This window comes from Perna viridis, chromosome 5 (genome assembly GCF_037379345.1).
Source record: "Perna viridis isolate PV_CMFRI_1.1 ecotype Kerala chromosome 5, ASM3737934v1, whole genome shotgun sequence".
NCBI lineage: Eukaryota > Metazoa > Mollusca > Bivalvia > Mytilida > Mytilidae > Perna > Perna viridis.
Window position 1 is genome coordinate 28735828 of NC_142449.1, and position 20584 is coordinate 28756411.

At 32.4% G+C, this 20584-nt stretch overlaps 1 protein-coding gene across 6 annotated transcripts; it reads left to right on the forward strand.

Moving 5' to 3' along the window:
* The first annotated feature begins 49 nt into the window (after positions 1-49).
* LOC148616979 (uncharacterized) lies at positions 50-19959 on the forward strand. 6 transcript variants are annotated; one of them, XM_088584181.1, is made up of 9 exons: positions 53-343; positions 1109-1163; positions 2059-2320; positions 4890-5033; positions 6053-9328; positions 9586-9727; positions 12536-12909; positions 15790-15933; positions 18694-19959. In XM_088584181.1, the coding sequence occupies exons 7-9, from the start codon at positions 12657-12659 to the stop codon at positions 18981-18983; spliced, it is 687 nt and encodes a 228-aa protein (XP_088440307.1). In that variant the 5' UTR covers positions 53-343; positions 1109-1163; positions 2059-2320; positions 4890-5033; positions 6053-9328; positions 9586-9727; positions 12536-12656; the 3' UTR covers positions 18984-19959. The 6 variants fall into 6 exon arrangements, with proteins under 6 accessions (XP_088440306.1, XP_088440308.1, XP_088440307.1 ...); XM_088584180.1 differs by having other exon boundaries at positions 50-343; positions 6053-9727; XM_088584185.1 differs by having other exon boundaries at positions 6053-9727; positions 16649-19959.
* Positions 19960-20584: the final 625 nt, after the last annotated feature.

Here is a 20584-nt window from a genome sequence, read left to right on the forward strand (position 1 = left end):
AAATAAAAACAAAACAAAAGCAAAACAAAAAAAAAAAAAAAAAAAAAAAAAAAGAACAAAAAGAAAAAACAAAAAGAAAAAAAAACAAACCAAAGTTAATAGCCCGTGAGAAAAACATTATTTCGCATGTAGTCATCTAGGTATACAAGTTATCAAATATAAACTGCATTTATCAACGCTGTTGTGAAAGAACTAACATTTAAACATACAATCTTTTAACCATAACCAAATATTGAATATGTATATAAACGACCGAGTTTCATTATAAATAAGTTACCTGTATATAACTTTACACAATCAACAATAAACGTATTTTATCTCAAATGTTGTGAAAGAAGTACAGGTAAGTCACCATTTATGTAGATCATAATTAAAAATCACAAAAACAAACCACGGGGGGAGAGGGTTACTTCATATGGTTTCAAATAGGTTCTGATAGGACTGAGTTGAGTGGCAGCTGCCAAAACTGGTAGCCCACCCTTGTCGTGCAATTAGAAAAAAATAAAGTATTGTACCAAAAAGCCTAGGCTTAATTTTCATACATGCAGATGCTTGTTGAAATAACTTTAATCTAGTTAAATTGTATATTCGTGCAATTTTTGACACGTTATCTTGACAATAACTTCCGATATCTTCTTCATATATGTAAATTACAAATCAGGCTCTACATACACTAAAAGGATATTTTTTCTATCCATATATAATAATTTGAAACATGAAATAGTAGCTATTCGGCTTATCCCATTGTGTTTCTGAAGTGAACCTAAATTGTATAAATAAACAGGGTCACACAATATTTGTTCTGATCACATTTAGCCAAGTTTTAAAATGGGAACCACGAATCACTTAAAATTGTAGTGACATTGAATTATTTGGCAAACATTCTATAGAAGTGCTTCAGTTGATTAAAGGTTAATATCTGACCCCCTTTTAGATGTCAGTAAATGGATATCGAACATGTATATTTCATTAATATTGTATTATTGGCTTCTGATTATCAATTTCCGCCAGTTGTTATTAGAATATAAGGTTTTATCATCAATTGATGCTAAGGGTATCAATGTCAGTCCATACTCCGGTTAAGAAGAATATGAATGTTTTTTTGTAGAAGACAAAATCTTACTATAGAAGAAAGAGTAATCAAGGGAACCAAGGTTCTAGAGGTAATCAAATATATGCAATCCAGGGACAAAGACCACACATGGAAAACAGACAAACACAACAAAGAACATAAAGTAACTTAATCAATATACATACACAGTAACAAAAGAAATTTGCAACTCGTACTCCACTAAAAGCTGGGACCATGGACCAGGTGCACCGGTAGAAAAAAATAATGCTAATATTTCTGCCCTATAATAAATTTGGAAAGAACACATTCGAGAAAAATCTGATGACTATGCATACTATCGATGTACTCTGAAGTATCAAAATAAATCGGTTTTGAATTCCTCAAACACTAGTAATTCCGAGTCAAAATAAAAACTTAAAAGCCCTATTGTCATGGCTGTTGAACTAACGACTTTTGTTTTAGTACTTTTATTTTTATTACCTCCTTTCATTCATAGTTTCTGCCTTTATTAATTATTTTTTTTTAATGAAGTTCATGCTTCTTGAAAATTTCATATTGTTGCAGCGATTTATTATTGGTTCAATTTGTTTATTCGTACTTTTATGTTGTGCTCAAAACGTTCCTCGTTTAAAAAAAGACTCATTTTCCTACAGTAACAGTAACTGATTCATTTGTTAATGCTATTTATATTCTTCATCGATCATGGTAAAACAAATAGTGATTGAAGAGTTATAGGAAGAACCAAGATTCTAGCGGAAATCAAAAGAATGTAATCCAGGGACAATGACTAGGCATGATAAATACAGTAAAGAACCTAAATTAACCAAAATAATACAAACAAAGTCACAAAAGTAAATGAGCAAGTCCGACCACTAAAAGCTAACAACTGGGAGCATGGACAAGATGCACCGGTCGGGTAAGCAACCAAACACGATAATGAGTAAAAATAACACATGCTTTATTTGATAAAACAATTTTCTAAATAGGATAAAATGTCGTGTTCTACAGCATGGAACGAATTACAGAAACTTACAAAGATAACGTTTATACTTCATTGGATATCATTCGCTTTATATATTGTTGGATTTGCAACTCCGGTATGGGTATCTGGAAGCATTCCTTTTCGAATCATTAATCAAGACGGAGAAGTAGTACATAAGGTTACTGTACACGCTCTAGGATTATGGCAGGGCTGCAGTGATGAGTATGGTTGTCTTCGACTGATAAATATTGAAGAAACGCTTGGAGGTATGTAGTACAATCAAACAAAAATATTGCTGAACCGTCCTCTGTAAAAGTGTTTACATTCATTGTATACACATTTGTTTATGATTTCATCAACTTCATGTACGGCCAGGTACCGCATCACGGATGATGTGATAGAAAAAATCGCTAATATGATTGGTTTATAATTAATGTTACTACTGTGTTGTCTGAATCTGAATACTGGTGCTGTCTAAGGAAGGCGATCGTTAGAATATTTGGAGAGGCCGTTTGTCAAGCGGTAAAATGCTTGAGAAGAATTATAGAGATTGATTTTAAAACTGTCTTTCTCACTATGAAATCTAAAATTATCCCGAGAGAACGCTATATTTTAGTAATTTGTGTATTGCAAAAAAAAAAAAAATCTGAAAATATATTTTTTTAATTACTAAAAGTAAAATCTAGGCGAATCAACGAGATTATTTTGTCGATCGTAAGCTTTCGGTGTGATGATTTTAGCCTTGTGGCACTAAAAATGCTTTAAAAACTTCTCCGTAAATTGTTCACGGTACAGAAAGGGCAATCAAGGGAACCAATATTCTTGCGAAAATTAAACGAATGTAATCAAGTGAATAGAGCAAACAGGGAAAACAGATACATACAACAAAGAACATACAATAACCAAAATAATACGTTCAAATCAACAAACGTAACAGAAAATCGCGCTGGTTACTACAAGGCCTAGCATAACCTTGGTGTGTATATTTATTATTTGCAATTTGAGATAATTTATGTATATATTGCAATCTATTAAATAACTTGTTTTAAATCCTTTTCCCGTTATTTAGATACCAAATAAATGTGTTTTATCAAATCTAGCATATCGTTGTATTTTGATAAAACATCTTAATGTGCATAAATTGAAGAAATGTACAATCGACAAATAGAAAATTTACAATTTTATATGATAGCGCAGATTTTTCAGTGTCTGTAATGTATGAAACTTAAATAAAGCTGTAGTAAAAAGGGTTTACCATATGACATAATATCTTATGGCAACTACTCATTAGCCGATCTCAAGTCTTTGTAAGGATGTTCTCCAATTTGCTAATTTTTGTCAAAATTATACATGAAATGAATAAATTGATCCAAAAGATTAGAGCAGTTACAGGTTATTAAGAGACGTTTTCAGTTAAGTGTTGTCATTCGGTGTAGCCACAGTATAGTCGCTTATGACGCTAACCAGAAACCCTTTTCAAAACACATTAACAATTCGACACAAACTGTATAATTCTTAAACGATTTAGTCCAGTATAAATCAAAGTAATATATTCATTAATATAACAAACGGTCGAACGAGAAAAACGGATGGACTGAAGAACAGTACTATCACTGCACACCTACCGCTTTGTGGGGTTAATAACAAATTCCGTGTACTCAAACAAATGATAATCTATCTACTTGATGACATGCTCTAATCAGTGTTTTCCAATGGCGATTTGGTAGCTACAGATTATGAATGGCATTGATCAGGAGAAATAACCGAAGTTCGGGCTGTGATTAAAATTTATTTACAATTAACATCCTTTCGAAATCCGAATGTAAATTAGGAAATATATTTGAATGATCCACTGTAAAAGAGGAAACGGAAAGTGTCCAGTTGACTGAATTTGCCAAATAAAGTCACCTGAAGAATACGAACGATGTATATGACGTGTGTATTTCAACGAGATAAAGTTTTGCAAATCGCCAAATCAGCTTTTTTTCTTCCTTTACGTGGACGTTCTGAACTGTGTTAATAAAAAAAGAACGCTAACCAGTCTCGTTAAATATAGCTAGTTTGATTCTTTAACGCTTGATAAGAAGGTGTTACATACTAGTCATCATAAAGAAACGATAAAGGTTCTCATCACTTACTAAATGTTTTACCGTTTCGAGAAAACAACGAAAAATGGATAAAAAAATCCAATTTCTAAAGTTCAAAATAATTATCTAGAATTGTAGTTTATGGAATTGATGAAAAAACCATCGCATCTTCATTAGACCCGAAATTGTGTTGTTATGGCGACCAAGTACTTCTCGTGCGCAAGTAAACACGACGTACCTGGAGGACGAGATCTTGAGTCATCATTTTGTGCGCCAGTTGTATCAGACGCGTCTCCAGTCTAATTATAGCTAATCTTGCCACGTGGAAAGGATTCGCGACGTCAGCGTATGTCAGTACATCTCGAACCATTCCTACTTTTTCTTCACGCTAATTTTGGAGTAATCGTGGCATACAAAATTGTTTTTATTTGCCCATTTGAAGATAACAAATGTGTTACTTATTGTAGTTGCGCCAACATTAATTTAATTTTTTTTTTTTTTCAAATCGGCAAACTCGGTGAAAAGTAACAATCCACATATTCACAGTATTCGTTCCGAAACATTAAAAAAAAAAAGGTAACATGTCCTTTGTGGTAATATTTACACTGTTAAAGAAGTTATAAATTTAAAACAAATGAACAGATATTGACAAATTTAATTTTGTATTATTTCGTTTGGTGGCTAGTATACAGTTCTCTTTAGCAAGTGTGTCAGAATAAATCTAAAAACATGTTTTATATTATTTCAGGATATTTTATTGCAGTCAGATTTTTTGCATGTATTGGTCTTATTTCGTCCATCATTACATCAGTGTTTGTTTTCTGGTTTACTTGTATGCCAAACACCGGAAAACGCGCATTGATCCTGACCATGATTATGTCATACATAACAGGTAAATAAGGTACACAGATTCAAAACCAATCCCGTTATTGTTATGATACCACGACTATCTATTAAAAAATGCTGGTATCTATGGGTTACAGGGCAAGTATCTACGAATCAACGGACCGTAACTCGCGATACCACTCTATAACTAATTTGACTTCCTTCCCTTCTTCATCGTTTTGGCACCAGCATATGGAAGTTTCATATCGCAACTCACACATTATTCCAGAGCTTGCCTAAACTATGCACACTTTTTTATAATTAGGCTTCTGGAACAGTGTTAAGTTGCTACAAAATGACAGTCATTATGGTGTATATGTTTATAACAAGAGAATCAAGCAAATCGATGGTTGCTTAAAGGAAAGCAAATTAAGCTAACACTACCGATGCACCTGGTCAATACCCTAAATTGACCAGGTACATCGGGAATGTCATCGACATTTGTTTCTTTGTAAGTTTTGTAAATGTAAAACGCATTGTAATGGCCACAAATGTGACACTTTGAAAATTCACGACTGAAATTACAAGAAATGCGCCTTTAATGAAGACTGTTAGATAGATATTGTGTATTTTCCTGCACGTTGATATATATATATATATATATATATATATATATATATATACAATTTTAGTAGCTATAAGGGGACAGCTGTTATTGAAAAATTCGGATATTTGAATAGCCATTTAAAACTGGCCTTTTTTTCTGCGGTCGGCATGACTCCAGTCTTAACGTCTGAATAATCAATCATTTGTTTCCATTGAAAAGAATTGAAAGTACAACTTAGCATTCAAATGTGAGCGCATTTATTGAATTTTATTATTATCTATTGCATATAAAATGTATATTTTCAAATACGCGTGTTAAAAGTTCGTATTTACATAGAATGTGGTCTCACTAGCTCATAAAATCGCTTTAATTACAAAGAGTAATATCTAATAACATAAGAAAAATACACACTTTGTATACTTGTCTTCAAGATGTCGCCTTTTTCATTTTCATTTTCATGGTGTTTTTGTCTTTTTCAGCTATTCTTTTATGCGTTACAGTAGGTGTATTTTGGGGTGAATATAGACTGACAAACAAAGAAGATTTAAGCTTTTCCTTTGCTGTGACGTTCGTGACAGCTGTGTGTTACCTTGTCAATGGATGCCTTTTTCTGGGCAATATCTTTTGTAAACCACGACCAAATGACCAATTTTTAAATTGAGATGCACACATCTGTATGATCTAAGAAAAGGAAAAAAGAAACAAACTCTCTTCCGAGTGAAATGGACCTTCAATAAGCGCATTTAAATATAGAATTAACAGTAAAATCTATCTTAACCGAACACCGTTCTCGTTTCCAGTTTTCTCGTTTTTACAAATACAAATAGTACATTAGGTTAACAGGTACATGAATCTCAATGTCACTTCGACATTGTTGATCAAGCATGCAAACATTATTTTAGTCAAAGCCACTAAATTTAACATCCAAAATCACTTAAAACCAATGCCCTATCTATATAAAGCCACATACCAGATTTGAAAGAGATCCACCTAAATGGAATAAAAATATCTGGTACAAATTTCAGACGAACAGACGGACGGACAAGTTCGTTCTAGTAAACTACCAACTCATCGATACAAAGAGATTTAAAATGATATAATATACCGCTTGAAAATTGTTTGAAGTAGAAAAAAAAAAGAAAACAATGCTAAAGCTAAAACTCAAAGATATCAGCTAAAAATTAGTTTAATAATATAGAGATCAATTTGTTGAATATCAATGCTACTTTAGATATTACTCATTGTGTTTTATTTCCTTTTAAACCATTCTGATTGTTTTATGTATTATTACTTGTATAACTTTTTACTTTGTGATAAACATCCACGCTGAGTTTTAATAAAAAAGAGTTCATGTACGGCATATCGAAATTTGTTTGTATTTTGTACTCATTCTTGAACAGGATGTAATGTAGGACTTGGTAATAATGAAAGACTATAAAATACATGTAATATTGTTATGTGTATTAAATCTTTGATTGTACTCTTCGACAATTATCAAACCTTTTTCTTACTTTCTTTCATTTCTGTTAATACTTTTTTTCTCATTGTCCTTCCATCAGGTTTATGAATGAATTTTAATCAATCTAAACTGAATATACCCGGAAGAAAAACAAATAAATGATTACAATTGGAATTTAACTACCGGTATTAAAAAATACAAGATTTGAAAGCAGATAATATTTTTTTCTTTATAGAACTTAGAAAATCTTAACACTAAAATGGAATATTATTTTAAAATCCAAATAAAACTATCTTGATGTTGCATGTTTCATTGTTGTGTGATTTAATGTATTTCTTATATTGCAATAATAAATAAAATGTTCTCATAGTGCTACCTTTTATTTACCTCATAGATAAGTTAGTCGAGAGACCAGTCTTGAGATTTGAGACTGGTCTAGACTTCTTTAAAACTTTTCAAGACTGGTAAGACTGTTCATGACTGTTCGAGACAGGTTGAAACTGGTGAAACCTTGGTCGAGACAAATCAAGACAAGATTAGACAAGTCGAGACTGGGTCAAGGCAAGTTGAGACACAGTCGATACTGGTTGAGACTTGATTGGACATGGAGAGACTCAGTCGAGACAATCCGAGTATTTTTCAGACATATTTAGAGAAGTTAAAACAGAGGTAGCACAAGTTAGAACAAAGTGTACCCTATTCAGACTTTTATGACTTAGTAGTTCTATAATACGGAAAACCTGACCGCAAACCACAGTGGTGCACCGTGTTGGGAAATATGTCCTCGCACGTTAAGGAACCATGCTGTGGTATTCGATAGAAGTAGGAACCTCTGCCACCTCCACAGGAGGCTAAATTGTCCGACCCTACCCACCCCTTCCTATTTCTATTGAGAATCAAAAATTGTCGACCCTGTTGTCCTGGTGTCCCATCCCATTTTTCATTTCATTATCATCATCATCATTTCATGTTCTTTTTATCATCCACTTCTTATTCATCGTATAATAAAGCTGAAATATTGCTGCTCGGGCGTTATACCCCAATAATCAATCAATCAATCTTAAACAGATATATTTTTTTTTCGATTTTCAGTATATGTTTATTTATTTTGTTATTGGAATCATCATACAATAAAAGATTTTTTAGATTATACTTTTGGTTATGTTTGTTTTGTTCTTTTTTATTGTTTTTCGTGCCAAAAGTATCCATTAAACGGGTACACAAATGTTCATAAAAATATTGTTATTATTCCTTACAAAATCTAACATACGAAAATGAAGTATCAATAGTCACTCCTGATGCTTAGAATTGTCATGTTTTATGAATTATATATCTGTAGGATTTTTTGCGCAATTTTACATTCTTGCAGCATTCCATAATAAAGTACTGAAACTGGCAAAAACTACCTCATTTATAAGTTGGTACGTTTTTTTTCTGTTCTCCGTGACTCAAATGGACCTATACAAATATGTAGCCTGTAGCAAAGAATTTCAGATTTCATATTGCCAAATTTCATGGAAAACAAAAGATAATTTTTTTTTGTAGTCAATTTGCGAAAATCATTTTTTGATCCTTTTGAGAGTGTTGTCTGTAGTTTCATGCAAATTTATCTAATCTATTTTTTTTTTCAAAATCTAAAAGTATAGTGCATAGACTTACTTCATCATGTCTTAATTTTCCATGTTAAAAAATCAATGATTTCCCTCAAGTGGATTCAAAACGGTAGCCGCTTAAAGATAACATTATCATTTTCAACGTCATTTTTCAAAAAGCCAATACACACCTAATAGTCAAAATGTTGCGGATGGTCGCTAATTAGGACGGATCATTTTTTTTTTTTGTTTACCAAATATGCACCTGCAGTTGCAAAGATATAGATTCCGTTTACTTCTTGTCGAACACCCTTCAGGTTACAGACCACCAATTCAACCAATGAGCATTTGGAACGTACGCAAAAATAGTCCTACGCAGAAATTATCCCTGTTCCTCATAGTGCTGTGAAAAAAATTCTCATCTTATTTAAAAAATTTAAACAGTTTCTGAAAGGAAAAACATTTCTGTACATTTTATAGGTGATTTTGCTTCTTGTGATGTGAAGCCTAATCTCCATAATGATTTCTAAATATACCCTTATCTTGTGAAAACACTGCGATTTCCCATGCTATTTACAGACACTTCACTTCCGGTGACCAGTACTGCACTGCAAGTCTGCTAACCTCACATGCCATTCTGAGGATTGTGAGCTGACATATGTAGAATCATGCTGATATATAGTCCTCTGCAGATTAAAGTTAAGGTAAAGTCCAGAGAATCCATTGAATATTGTGAAATTTGCATAGAAGCCTATGGGAAGTGGAATTAGTGGTTTCTAGCCTTCATTAATGAACCGTTACGGACAAAATATCACCGTATTACCGATTATTTCACATTTCGATACTTTGCCAAATGGGTCAAAGATATTTCAACTACAAATGTATATTGCAAGACATACAGAGTAAAGGCTGTACAAGTAAACCACCTGACTAATCTTGTTAAAATTCTCTATTCAAATAGGTGCCACATCAATATGGAAGATTAAGATATTGGAGGGAAACTAATCTCTCCGTAATGTCATTGCTAAAGGTCCCAAATAACCTGAACCACCACGCAGGAAATTGATGAAATAAGAGCACGATCGAGAGTACTTTTAATCACGGTATGAAAGCTAATTAACCTTTAAAAGAAAAACATCTTTTTATGAGTTCTAAGTAGAACATTGAGTATCAATGCTAGATTTAGATTATTTTATATGTAGTCCTGACATTGTGTACTATACTTGATACGTATGGTTTTGTTCCAGCAGAAAATTCCTAAAACAACATGGTTTTTGTGTGCAAAATGTATTACATCGTTTATTATCGGAGTTGGGGGTATGAAAAAGTAGCAGTAAAGTGATATTTTTAACAGACCGCATTCCAACGGAAACCAATTTTACTGGTCTATTTCTTCACTCTTATGAAGCTGATTGTAAAGATGATCTTATCCGAACAGAAGGACCAGACCATCGATTATTCAGATCGTTTAGTCTCAGTTTCTGCTTTATTATAGATGACGCTGTTTTTATACATTCCTATATTCTACAATTATAAACATCGCATCTACTCCAAAGAAATTATTTTATAATTTTAAAGGATAGTGCAGACACTTTGAAGTCAATATCATATCTTAACAAATGTGTATATACCGGCAGAAAGGGAATCCTATTGAATAAACCATACGATAAACGCGACTTCTCGTTTCGTATCATCAAATGTCCTTTCATCTATCGCAACATCCCCTCAGCACCTGCGTATATTTTATATCATAAATCGTATGTTATTCCAGACCTACCAAATCTCACGGACTTTTTGTACCATGCTAGGATGCTTGTAATTAAGATTCTGTAACAGAGTAATATTTCTACAAAATTAACGTCATCTCTGCAATTATTTGGTCTTCATCGTGGAAAGTTCTATGGAACTGCTATGCACCAATGGTACCGATTTGTTCACTGTATTATATTACTTTTTCCGTTACACCAACCTTGGACATGACATTTAAACGGTAAACGCTGGTCCATGCTACGATTTTTCATACGACCTCGGATCACTCTTCAATGTCTATTTCAATGTGCGTTTTTCAGTTTTTGTTTTTGTTTTTGTTTGTTTGTTTGAATTGTTGTTATTTCATGTTTTTAGCTTGTGTCTATATTATTTATCTATTCGTTAACGGTTATGCTCGTTTTGATTATCATTCGATTCCTGATCATCCTGATCTCCCTTCCATATCCGTATTCACCTACCTATTAGTTAGACTTGTATAATCACGAATCATTTCATATATTATTAATGATAATTTGCAGTATCGTCAGGGATAGAGTTTTATTATTAGATATGTTTGTAAAACTTTAAAACTATCACCAATTAACTGACAGAATCACAATTGTTCATAAGAAATAAATCTTAGCCATCATCTAAGTAGATTATACTTCGTAGTTTTGAATAGGGGTGAGCTGCTGCTAAACCATCATTTTTCATTTATTCAGGAAATTCAAAAAATATACCTTATCATATATCTATATAAGACTTCTTCAAGCGACATCCAGATCACCTGATTTTGTGGGAGTTATATTTCTAGAGCTAAAGTTTGTTTGTGTGACGTCTTGTTTTCCTCATATTTATATTTTCTGTGTCGCCTTTCTCTACTCTTTGACATTTTGTATTGGGGTGAACCTCCCCCACCCCCACCCCCACCCCTCGAACAAAAAAAAAAAAAAAACAAAAAGCAAAAAACAAATCGAACACTAATACAATACACGAAAATCATACACCAGTATCTCAAATAATGGGCTATAGCTAAATTTGCCCCACTTCTTGTTACTTATTACAAATAAGACAAGGTATTGTTTGCCAACAATTGAAACTTAATAGGCTGGTAATTTTAATTCGGTTGCACGTTAAAGTACAAAATTATTCTGTATATGTTTATTATGTCTTTTCCTTAACTGAAATGAGGCTCAAATAATGTCACTCCTTTGACATATTCTGGTAGAACTCGTTGGTGATGGATTTGGGTTCCTTTTTGATAAACGTTTTGATAATACAATTTGCTTTTGAAAGTTGAGAATCCTGTGTATTTCGTTCGTATGATGCTGATTAGAGATGAGAGTTATACACAAAAACATGTGTTCAACATTATACCTTAATTTGGAATTTTTATATGATTGGTAGTATTGATTTCATAATGCAATCCGATTGACTAACCGCATACATGACCAAGATTTAACAATTATCCTCTGTCAGTTCGAATGAACAAACAAATAGTTACCGTTTACTTGAGAGAAGTAATCATTTAGTGCAGCTGAACGACATCGTAAATGATGTAGGGTCAGACAGGGAATTCGTACGTTTTCATTAATTTTGATATGTTGCTCGGGCAAAAGCAGCTTTATAAGGAAAATCAAAATCATAAGGATATGGTTGTTTATGGAGTAAATACATACTACTTAGAAAAAAAAAACTGAAATACGAACCTGACTATTTATGCCTTATAAAAAGTTGTACAATAACATCTAATGAAACATTCTAACATTCTGATCACTTTGCATCACACTGGTGTACTCGCAAGTACAAAGCTTAATATAAATCTTTCGGTTTTGACTGATTCCAACTGCAGAAATTTCCGATTTTAAAAGCGAAATTGTTGTTGTTTATCGTATAATTGGGGCTTCTCGTTTATGTATAGTTTACATGTATTCTTTGGATTGTTTCATTTTTGTTTTTGTTTTTTGTTTTTGCTTTGTTTTGCTTTTCTGTCTAGTTTTCATTATCATATATTGTTTTAACAATGATTATTGATCGGTTCTATTGAACATTCGTCCTTAAAAATATGTTGTGATCGGAACTTTCCTAACTTCAAGAAAATCACAGGATATTTGTATGTATTATGCGTAGAATATACATGACATATGATTTATAATTTCCAGATCCTGAATCGTTCCAGGTAAAAAAAATGAATGCATGAACATAAAAGCGCAAAATCACGATGACGAGTAAAAAGTAATTGCATATTATATTTGATAAAACAACTATTTTGAATAGGATACAATGTCGTGTTTTACAGCATGGAACGAATTAGAGAAAGTAACAAAGATAGCTTTCATATTTCATTGGATATCATTTGCTTTATACATTGTTGGATTTGCAACGCCGGTATGGATAACTGGACGCATTCCTTTTCACGTTCTAAATCATGACGAAGAAGTAATTAATACGGTAACTGTGAACGCTTTTGGATTATGGCAGGACTGCAGTAATGAGTACGGTTGTCTTCAACTGGTAAATAGTGAAAATTTTGGAGGTAAGTTTATTTGAAAATAAAACATTGCTTAACCGTCTGCTATATAAGAGCATTCACAATAAATATACTTGATTTTGGTCATTGGACTATATGATACGAATAAGGGATATAAAAAATTCGCCATGCTTAATGGTTTTATATGATTGTGAAGAATTATCAATACAATCTAGTTGATCTAAAGCAGCATTGTGACTACTGGTGACGTTATAAATGGATGCATGAAATTCTGCAGTGGCCCAATGTACAGCAATTAAATATCTGAAAAGGATTAAAGGAAAATTGGTTTTATACTTAAATATCACAAAATATCTCGTTAAATTTAACTGGTCGAGGTTTGTTTCTTATGTCTTTTTTTTCTATATTTAATTACTTTTAAAAGTTGATGTTCTGCAAAATTCAATTATCACTCAGTATAAAACATATAACTAATTCAGATGAATGCATACAATTTACTTTATTTTGTTTCACAGAACATGTTAAAATGAAAGAACGTTTAAAACATGTCCTAAAAGTATGAGCAATAAGACTATGAATAGAACGATAAACGGAATATCTATAATCCCCGGACCAATACCAGATACTAAGCCAAGAAAACAGTCAAACCCCATAAACAACAACAAAAAAATACACTATGAAATTAATGAACACCTCGTCTCGAATAACAATTGGGGTTAATGACCCGTTGCATAGTCCTCGACTTTTTTAGTGCTACAAAATTGGTCAAAGGGTATCAAATCCAAGTTACAAGGAGATGGGGAAGTACGGCATTATCGCTGATATGATAGAGTTAACGACCAACAAGTTTAGGATTTCGACCGTAACCTTTGATGTGATGACTGTAGTATAGAGGCATTTGAACTTTGTTCAAAAAGCTTATTAATCGTAAGAGAGTTTACACGGTACAAAAATCAATTAAGTTTCAACAAGCTTTAGCATTACGTAAAAACTTATATGAAATATTTAGTGAAGAATGTTGTCAAATAGATCAAGAACTTTTGGAAAAGGGGAATGAAACTAGGTTATTATTAGCTCAATATAGCCAAAATATGTGCACACAATTCACATTATCAATTGGGTCGAAATGTTCCAACCACTTGAGGGACGTTCACACTCAAGAGTGTAACTCCTTGTTGTCACAGTCTGCTCGAAGCCCGAGAATTATTTTCATTCCACAAGTTTCTCTCAACTATATTTTTAGCGTCCCTAGAGTTGGTAGTGAAATTGACAAGAAACCCAGATAACAGACATATATATATATATATTTATGACTACAAGCAAGCAATACAGTACACATCAATTCTTGATAAAAAAAAATATATTTTCTGTATTCTCAACTACGCAAATTGCATATATTGATGACATCAATGCAATAAAATGGCAACATTTGAAGGTGTAAAATATTTGTTTTTCGTTGTCATTGATATGTCGTTGTGTTTCTAATAAGGTAATACTAGTAGCATAAAACGAAATTATCTTTTTTTGCACCACTAATAAGATTGACAAACAGCAAGTAAATTGGCGCCTCATTATTTTTAATGTTTTTTTTTTTTTGTTTAATTTTCGTAATTTATGTCACACTTTCTATCTTATATCAAACTAACCATCGATACAAAGACTGGACCATGACTTGGTGGTAAAATAAAATTGGTATAGACATTTAAGTAACTGATGTGTTTAGTAAGGACATTAGAAAAAATTAAGAAAAGTGCGCAAAATCATAATTAACGTCACGCTTAATTTTCATCGCGTAGTATATTACGTCGTGGGAATTTGTATGATTTACGGCACATCAGGAATTTCAGTCACAAATGCTCACCATTGGATCCTTGTATTAATTTTCACTTTAGAACTTGAGATAAAGGATACTACGGACACTGTGAGCTCAGCCTCATATCTTGACCTACACTTAGATATCGATAGTAAAGGAAAACTAGTGATGATTTTTTTATTCCGAGTTGTCAACTTTTCTTTCATCTGTGGCAACATCCCATGGAGTGTTCATATCACAACTCATACGTTATGCCAGCGCTTGCCGTAACAACGCAGACGTTTTGTATCGAGCTAGAATTCTAACAAATAGGCTTTTGGAACAGGGTTATGCTGCTACAAGATTGAAGTAATCATTACCAAAGTTTTATGGTCGTCATCATAAACTCGTGGATCATTACGGTGTTTCCATCTGCGCTATGGAAACTGATTTGTTCAACATGTCATAGTTATCCTTTACTCTTTCGTCTACCCCGGACTTGACTTTTTATGAGCATCTCGGCGGATGTTTCTAGAAAAGCAGAGAACGCTTACCCTACCGGTGCACCTGGTCCATAATTCCAGTTTTAAGTGAGTCCGAGTTGCATATTTGCTTTTGTTACTTTGTATGTATGATTTTAGTTACTTTATGTTCTTTGTTGTGTATGTCTGTTTTCCATATCTGGTCTTTGTCCCTGGATTACATTCTTTTGATTATCCCTATAACCTTGGTTCCCTTGATTACTCTTTGAGAATGTGTGTTTCTCGGCATGTTGTTACAAGCACGTTTGTTGAGCAATTGATGACTTTGGATTTCAATTGATATCACTATTTACCAACCCTCGAAATCTTGTATCACTTCTGCCGATGGTCGATGATCTTGGTTGTAATAAAATTTCTCAAAATCATTGATTGTAAAATGTTGAGTGAATTTCAATGGAAGTTAGTTACGCAAATCGTTATTAAACGTATCAGTTTTACATGAACATGCATATTTTTGTGAATTAATTATAGAAAAAGGTAATAGTTTCTGCATTATACAGTTAGATATATCCATTAATGTTAAAGGTATAAGGTTGCAATATACAAATGATCAGCCTAAAGCAAAGGACATTTGTTTTTATATTTTTTCAGGATTTTTCATTGCAGTCAGATTTCTTGCATGCATTGGTCTTATTTCATCCATTATTACAGCAGTGTTTGTTTTCTGGATTATTTGGACGCGAAATAACGGAAACTTCGTTTCGATCCTGACTATAGTGATGCCATTTATTACAGGTAAATAAAATAAGGTATCCAAAATCTAAAATGCTTAAAGCTTCATTAGCTGCCAAATTTATCCAGTTTTGATTCTACTGAATTTTGCTGACTCTACAATCCGAACTGTTATTAGAGAAACGACCCTTACAGCACATGTGCGCGGATTAAGGTCACCAGAAGTCACATACATACGAATTTATCTAGGTCGATTTTTTGTCTTGCAAGGCAATAAATATATATACACCTATTTCAAGTATTTAATGCATTTCAGAAACAAAAATTTACGAAAATGACAGCTAATGCAGCTTTAAGTATGTTATGACCATTCGTGATTGGACAAAAACATTCGTCCAAATAACATCAGCAGAAATCTGCAAATGAGGATGATACATAGAAATTTTATCCGCCATTTATGAACATATTTGAATGAACTATATGCAAATGACATTAAAAGGATAATGCAATAAGAATGACGTTGAGACTAGAACAGCACTTTCAGACAATTTTACCTGAATGTCTTGACAAAGATTTTTCAATTTGGCCAATGTCTACTTTTCAACTGGACGCCACGACAAAAGTAGATTTTATATAGTAACTAAAAAGTTCGAAGAAATAAAGTTCGATACAAAGATTAATTGTTTCCCCATAATACAGTTAAGCAATATCGTACAAAAATGTTATAAGCTCCCGTAACCGTCTATAATTATTTATAAAGTCAATTAATCTGTTACAGGAATTCGGCTAACGCCTGAACATCCAACAGAATCTACTGTCTTAATAAACATATACGGTCAACAAGGAGCTTACAACTTATAATGGACTGTCACTTACGATACCATTCGATATCAATAACTTAAGTTCCAAAATCTAGAGTTAACGATCCGCCTACTTATAGATACCGGTCGCTAACCTATGGATAACTTTGATATACAACTGATATATAATGGGATTTTGTTAATTTCACGTGGCCATGGTAAACTTTGTTTTTATTTTGATAAAAAAAATCTACAGTGACTGTTTTGATGAATGTTAACATTTTTTTACGGGAATGTGCGTGAAACTTTCTTTAAATAATTTATATCTCAACATTTATATTCTTGTAAAATTATTTACGAATTAAAGAAATACAAATTTTATCTTATTTCTTTCTTAAACAGTTTTTCTCAGTTTGAAATTGTTTACAAGTACTTCAATGGGTTTATTCACGTTTCTCCAACATTTAATTATTAGACTAAAACAACATCAATTAAGGTTAGGGATTATGGGGTCCTCAAACGGGTTTATCTGCATTTTAACTTATTTTTAACTAATTAAAATACTTTCTCGATTTCCATACGTATACAAATGGATGCCTGGTCTGCATAATCTTGAGCTGTCATCAGTTGGTTGAAGAATCTGTCTTTAAAGTCTTTTGTCGATGTTTCGGTATTTCGTCTGCTTTGGTCTTGCTGTTGCGCCTGCTGCTACCTGTATCTGGTTGGCTCATGTGTTTGCTTGTGTATTTTGAAGCAGTTCTATACATTTGTAAATCAGATGGACGTGTCTGATGAGTTTCTTAGCTTTGTTTTGCCTCGGCCTTTCCGCATTACAAAAAGTATAACCTATCTGTGTAACTGGCCTACAAAGAACAATATAAAGTTCATAATGTTTATTAGTGTATTTATACAGAAAGATGGTATGTGATGTAGAGTTATGGTAGATGAGCTTATTGACAAAATGATGTTTAGAACCTGATTTGTTGACTTTGTGGAGTTGTGTGAGTTGATCAAAACTTGATCAAAGTAAACTAAAAATATTATCTCAATTCTAAAATTACTTTCAGACCTGACAAAAAAAGAAAAAAATTCAATTAAAAGCATCAAAATTAGTCTACCAAACACAGTGTTGCCTCTAAGTGTAAGATATTAAAAGCAATTAAATCTGACTATCTGAACGCTGTAAATAACAACACAAGCGATATGAATGATATATTTTATATAGCCTAGCTGGCCGAGTGGTCTAGGGCTCTTGACTTTGTGCAAGCGGTGTTGCCATAGATGTCACAGCGGTACGAGTTCGAGTCCCGCGGAGGGAACGACCAAAAATTTGCATCGTTGGGAAATTTTCAGACCTTTCTATATATTATTAACTATTACTTTTATCATTAATTAATGACTACACTGCTCCATCGGATCAAATTGATACAGGGAAGATATGTAAACGTATAGAAAGGTCTGATAATTAAATGTTGGAGAAACGTGAACACAACTTTCAATGTCATTTGTATATGTTTTACTTTCTGGTAGTGAATCAAAACATGATATCTGGAAACATGTCACGTTCACAAGCTATTTTATGTTATGTTTTACATAAATAACATAATTTAAATGGAAAACCCATTGTATGGTCGAAAATGTTATTCAATGGAAATTCCCTACTTAACATTGCAAAAATGCACGTCAAAAGAAAATTGTTTTATTGCGTACATACTTTCGTCCTGATGCATCACGAATTAGCACTTTAAGTAACTAAAAGTATTTTGGAAGAGATGTTTAGAAACATTCAGATATTTGAATAGTTTTTTTGCGTGTGATTATAACCCTGAAGTATGACTTGGTCACGTATTAGCTTATTTCATATAAAGTCATTTATTTTCCTATAAAAGGCTGGGAAGTACAACTGAGAAAATTTCATTGCGTCTTGCATACATTATGTACGACTGGCATCATCCAAAGAAATATTAACATTTATATGTTGTTCATTTTTGCATAAGTCTGTTGTTTTTTTTTATCTTTTCAGCCATTCTTTTATGCATTACAGTTGGTGTATTTTGGGATCAATATAGACTGACACGCATGGAAAGCTTTGGTTTTTCTTTTGGAGTGACGTTCATTGCAGCTATTTGTTACTTTATTAATGGATTCCTTTTTCTGGTCAATACAATCTTAGACGAATGCTTAAATGTTAAATATAAATGCAAACTTCTAAAACAATTTATAAAAAACCCTCTTCTGACCGACAAAAAAAAAATCATATCAGTTCAAAAGTTTTTCAACCTTCTAAAAGCGAACAAAGATTATAAAGTCTAAAATGTGGTCGGTTTGAACAGGTTCCATTCTATTTTTCATAAACCGATCCCATGCTGGTTTTGTTAAGACTGCGAACTACGGAAAACGTGTTTTAAACATTTTAAATACATTTAAATTGGCAAAAACGGAGTTATATGCGTTTGCATTTTGTTCTGTTTACCACATTGCTCATGTCGTTTGTTTTTATTGTCATGCTGATATATGAGCAGTATTGTTTTCTTTTTATTTAGAAGGTTTTACACAATCATGAGATATTGAAGTAGTTAAAAAATAACATTACAGTACGGAAATATTTGTTGTATTACTTACATCTAATTTTGAGTATATATTAATCGCAGTCATCAAAGATGCTAAGAATGGTCATATTTCGTTTAAACTTTCACATATTTTTTTTCCAGTTTCAAGTTCTGTTTTCTTTTCTTCTCAAATCATTATACAGTACACATTTTAAGATACTTTATGATCTTTGCGCTTTCTATTGCCTTTTGTGTCAAAAGTGTGCGTAAAAAAAACCGTTAAATAAAGATTAAACTTAGTTTTCCCACATTTCAGATTTTTAAACAAATTTCAAGTTATCTTATATTTGTACCTATCAAAAGTAACAAAATCAGGCACAATGCATTTATTTGATATTTTCATGAAAACTGATTTATTCAACGGGTCATACTTTTCCTTTCCTCTTTTGTCTACTCCGGACTTGACTTTTTTATGAGCAACTCGGCGGGTGTTTCTAGAAAAGCAGAGGACGCTTACCCTACCGGTGCACCTGGTCCATGCTCCCAGTTTTTAGTGGAGTCCGAGTTGCTCATTTACTTTTGTTACTTTGTATGTATGATTTTAGTTACTTGTGTTCTTTGTTGTGTATGTCTGTTTTCCATGTCTGGTCTTTGTCCCTGGATTACATTCTTTTGATTACCGCTATAACCTTGGTTCCCTTGATTACTCTTTCAATTTAATTCCGAGAGTAATGAATAAAGTAGTCAATGATGATGTTCATTCTTGCTCTTGTTATACATTTTCAGAATTTACAGGGAATTCTAGAATCTTATTAAAATTCTAGAATCTAATTCATTGTATCATCATATTACTGTAAGAAATTATAAGCTGTTTTATATTTAAGCGCTTATTAATTAGTAATTCCATATGTTTAGAATTGTTTTACTTCTGTTTAATTTTATATTTTAAAGATTTGTAAGATATGTTTCACAGTATAATTAAGTTATTCTATATTTAGCACTTATTATTGCTTTTTGTGACAAAAGCATTAAGCTTTTACAAACCGTTACATATATATTAAACCAGTACATTTGTTATATTATTTTCATATTTGAATTACAATTGTTCATGGGTAGGCCAAAACATGAGTTTTGGTTCCCAACGAAAAGGATATTTACATTGATGCGTATACTGAAAACTTCAATACGACGAATTCAAGAATCTAAAAACTTATGTATCTTCCCTAATCCACGAAAATTGGTAACCACGAATTAAGGAGGTAGAGCTAGAGTAAGAATTCAACTCTTAAAAGTCATTGGAACCTTTGTATTCAATTTTACATCAATCTTATGTAAGCATCAAATTAACTTCGATTCATTTTATTC

What these genes read in the sequence shown, in the direction of transcription:
- LOC148616979 (XM_088584180.1), top strand. Translation starts at nt 12,657, where the DNA reads ATGTCGTGTTTTACAGCATGGAACGAATTAGAGAAAGTAACAAAGATA. An exon ending in AAATAGTGAAAATTTTGGAG is followed by an intron (nt 12,910 to 15,789) that starts GTAAGTTTATTT and finishes ATATTTTTTCAG; the next exon opens with GATTTTTCATTGCAGTCAGA. An exon ending in AGTGATGCCATTTATTACAG is followed by an intron (nt 15,934 to 18,693) that starts GTAAATAAAATA and finishes TTATCTTTTCAG; the next exon opens with CCATTCTTTTATGCATTACA.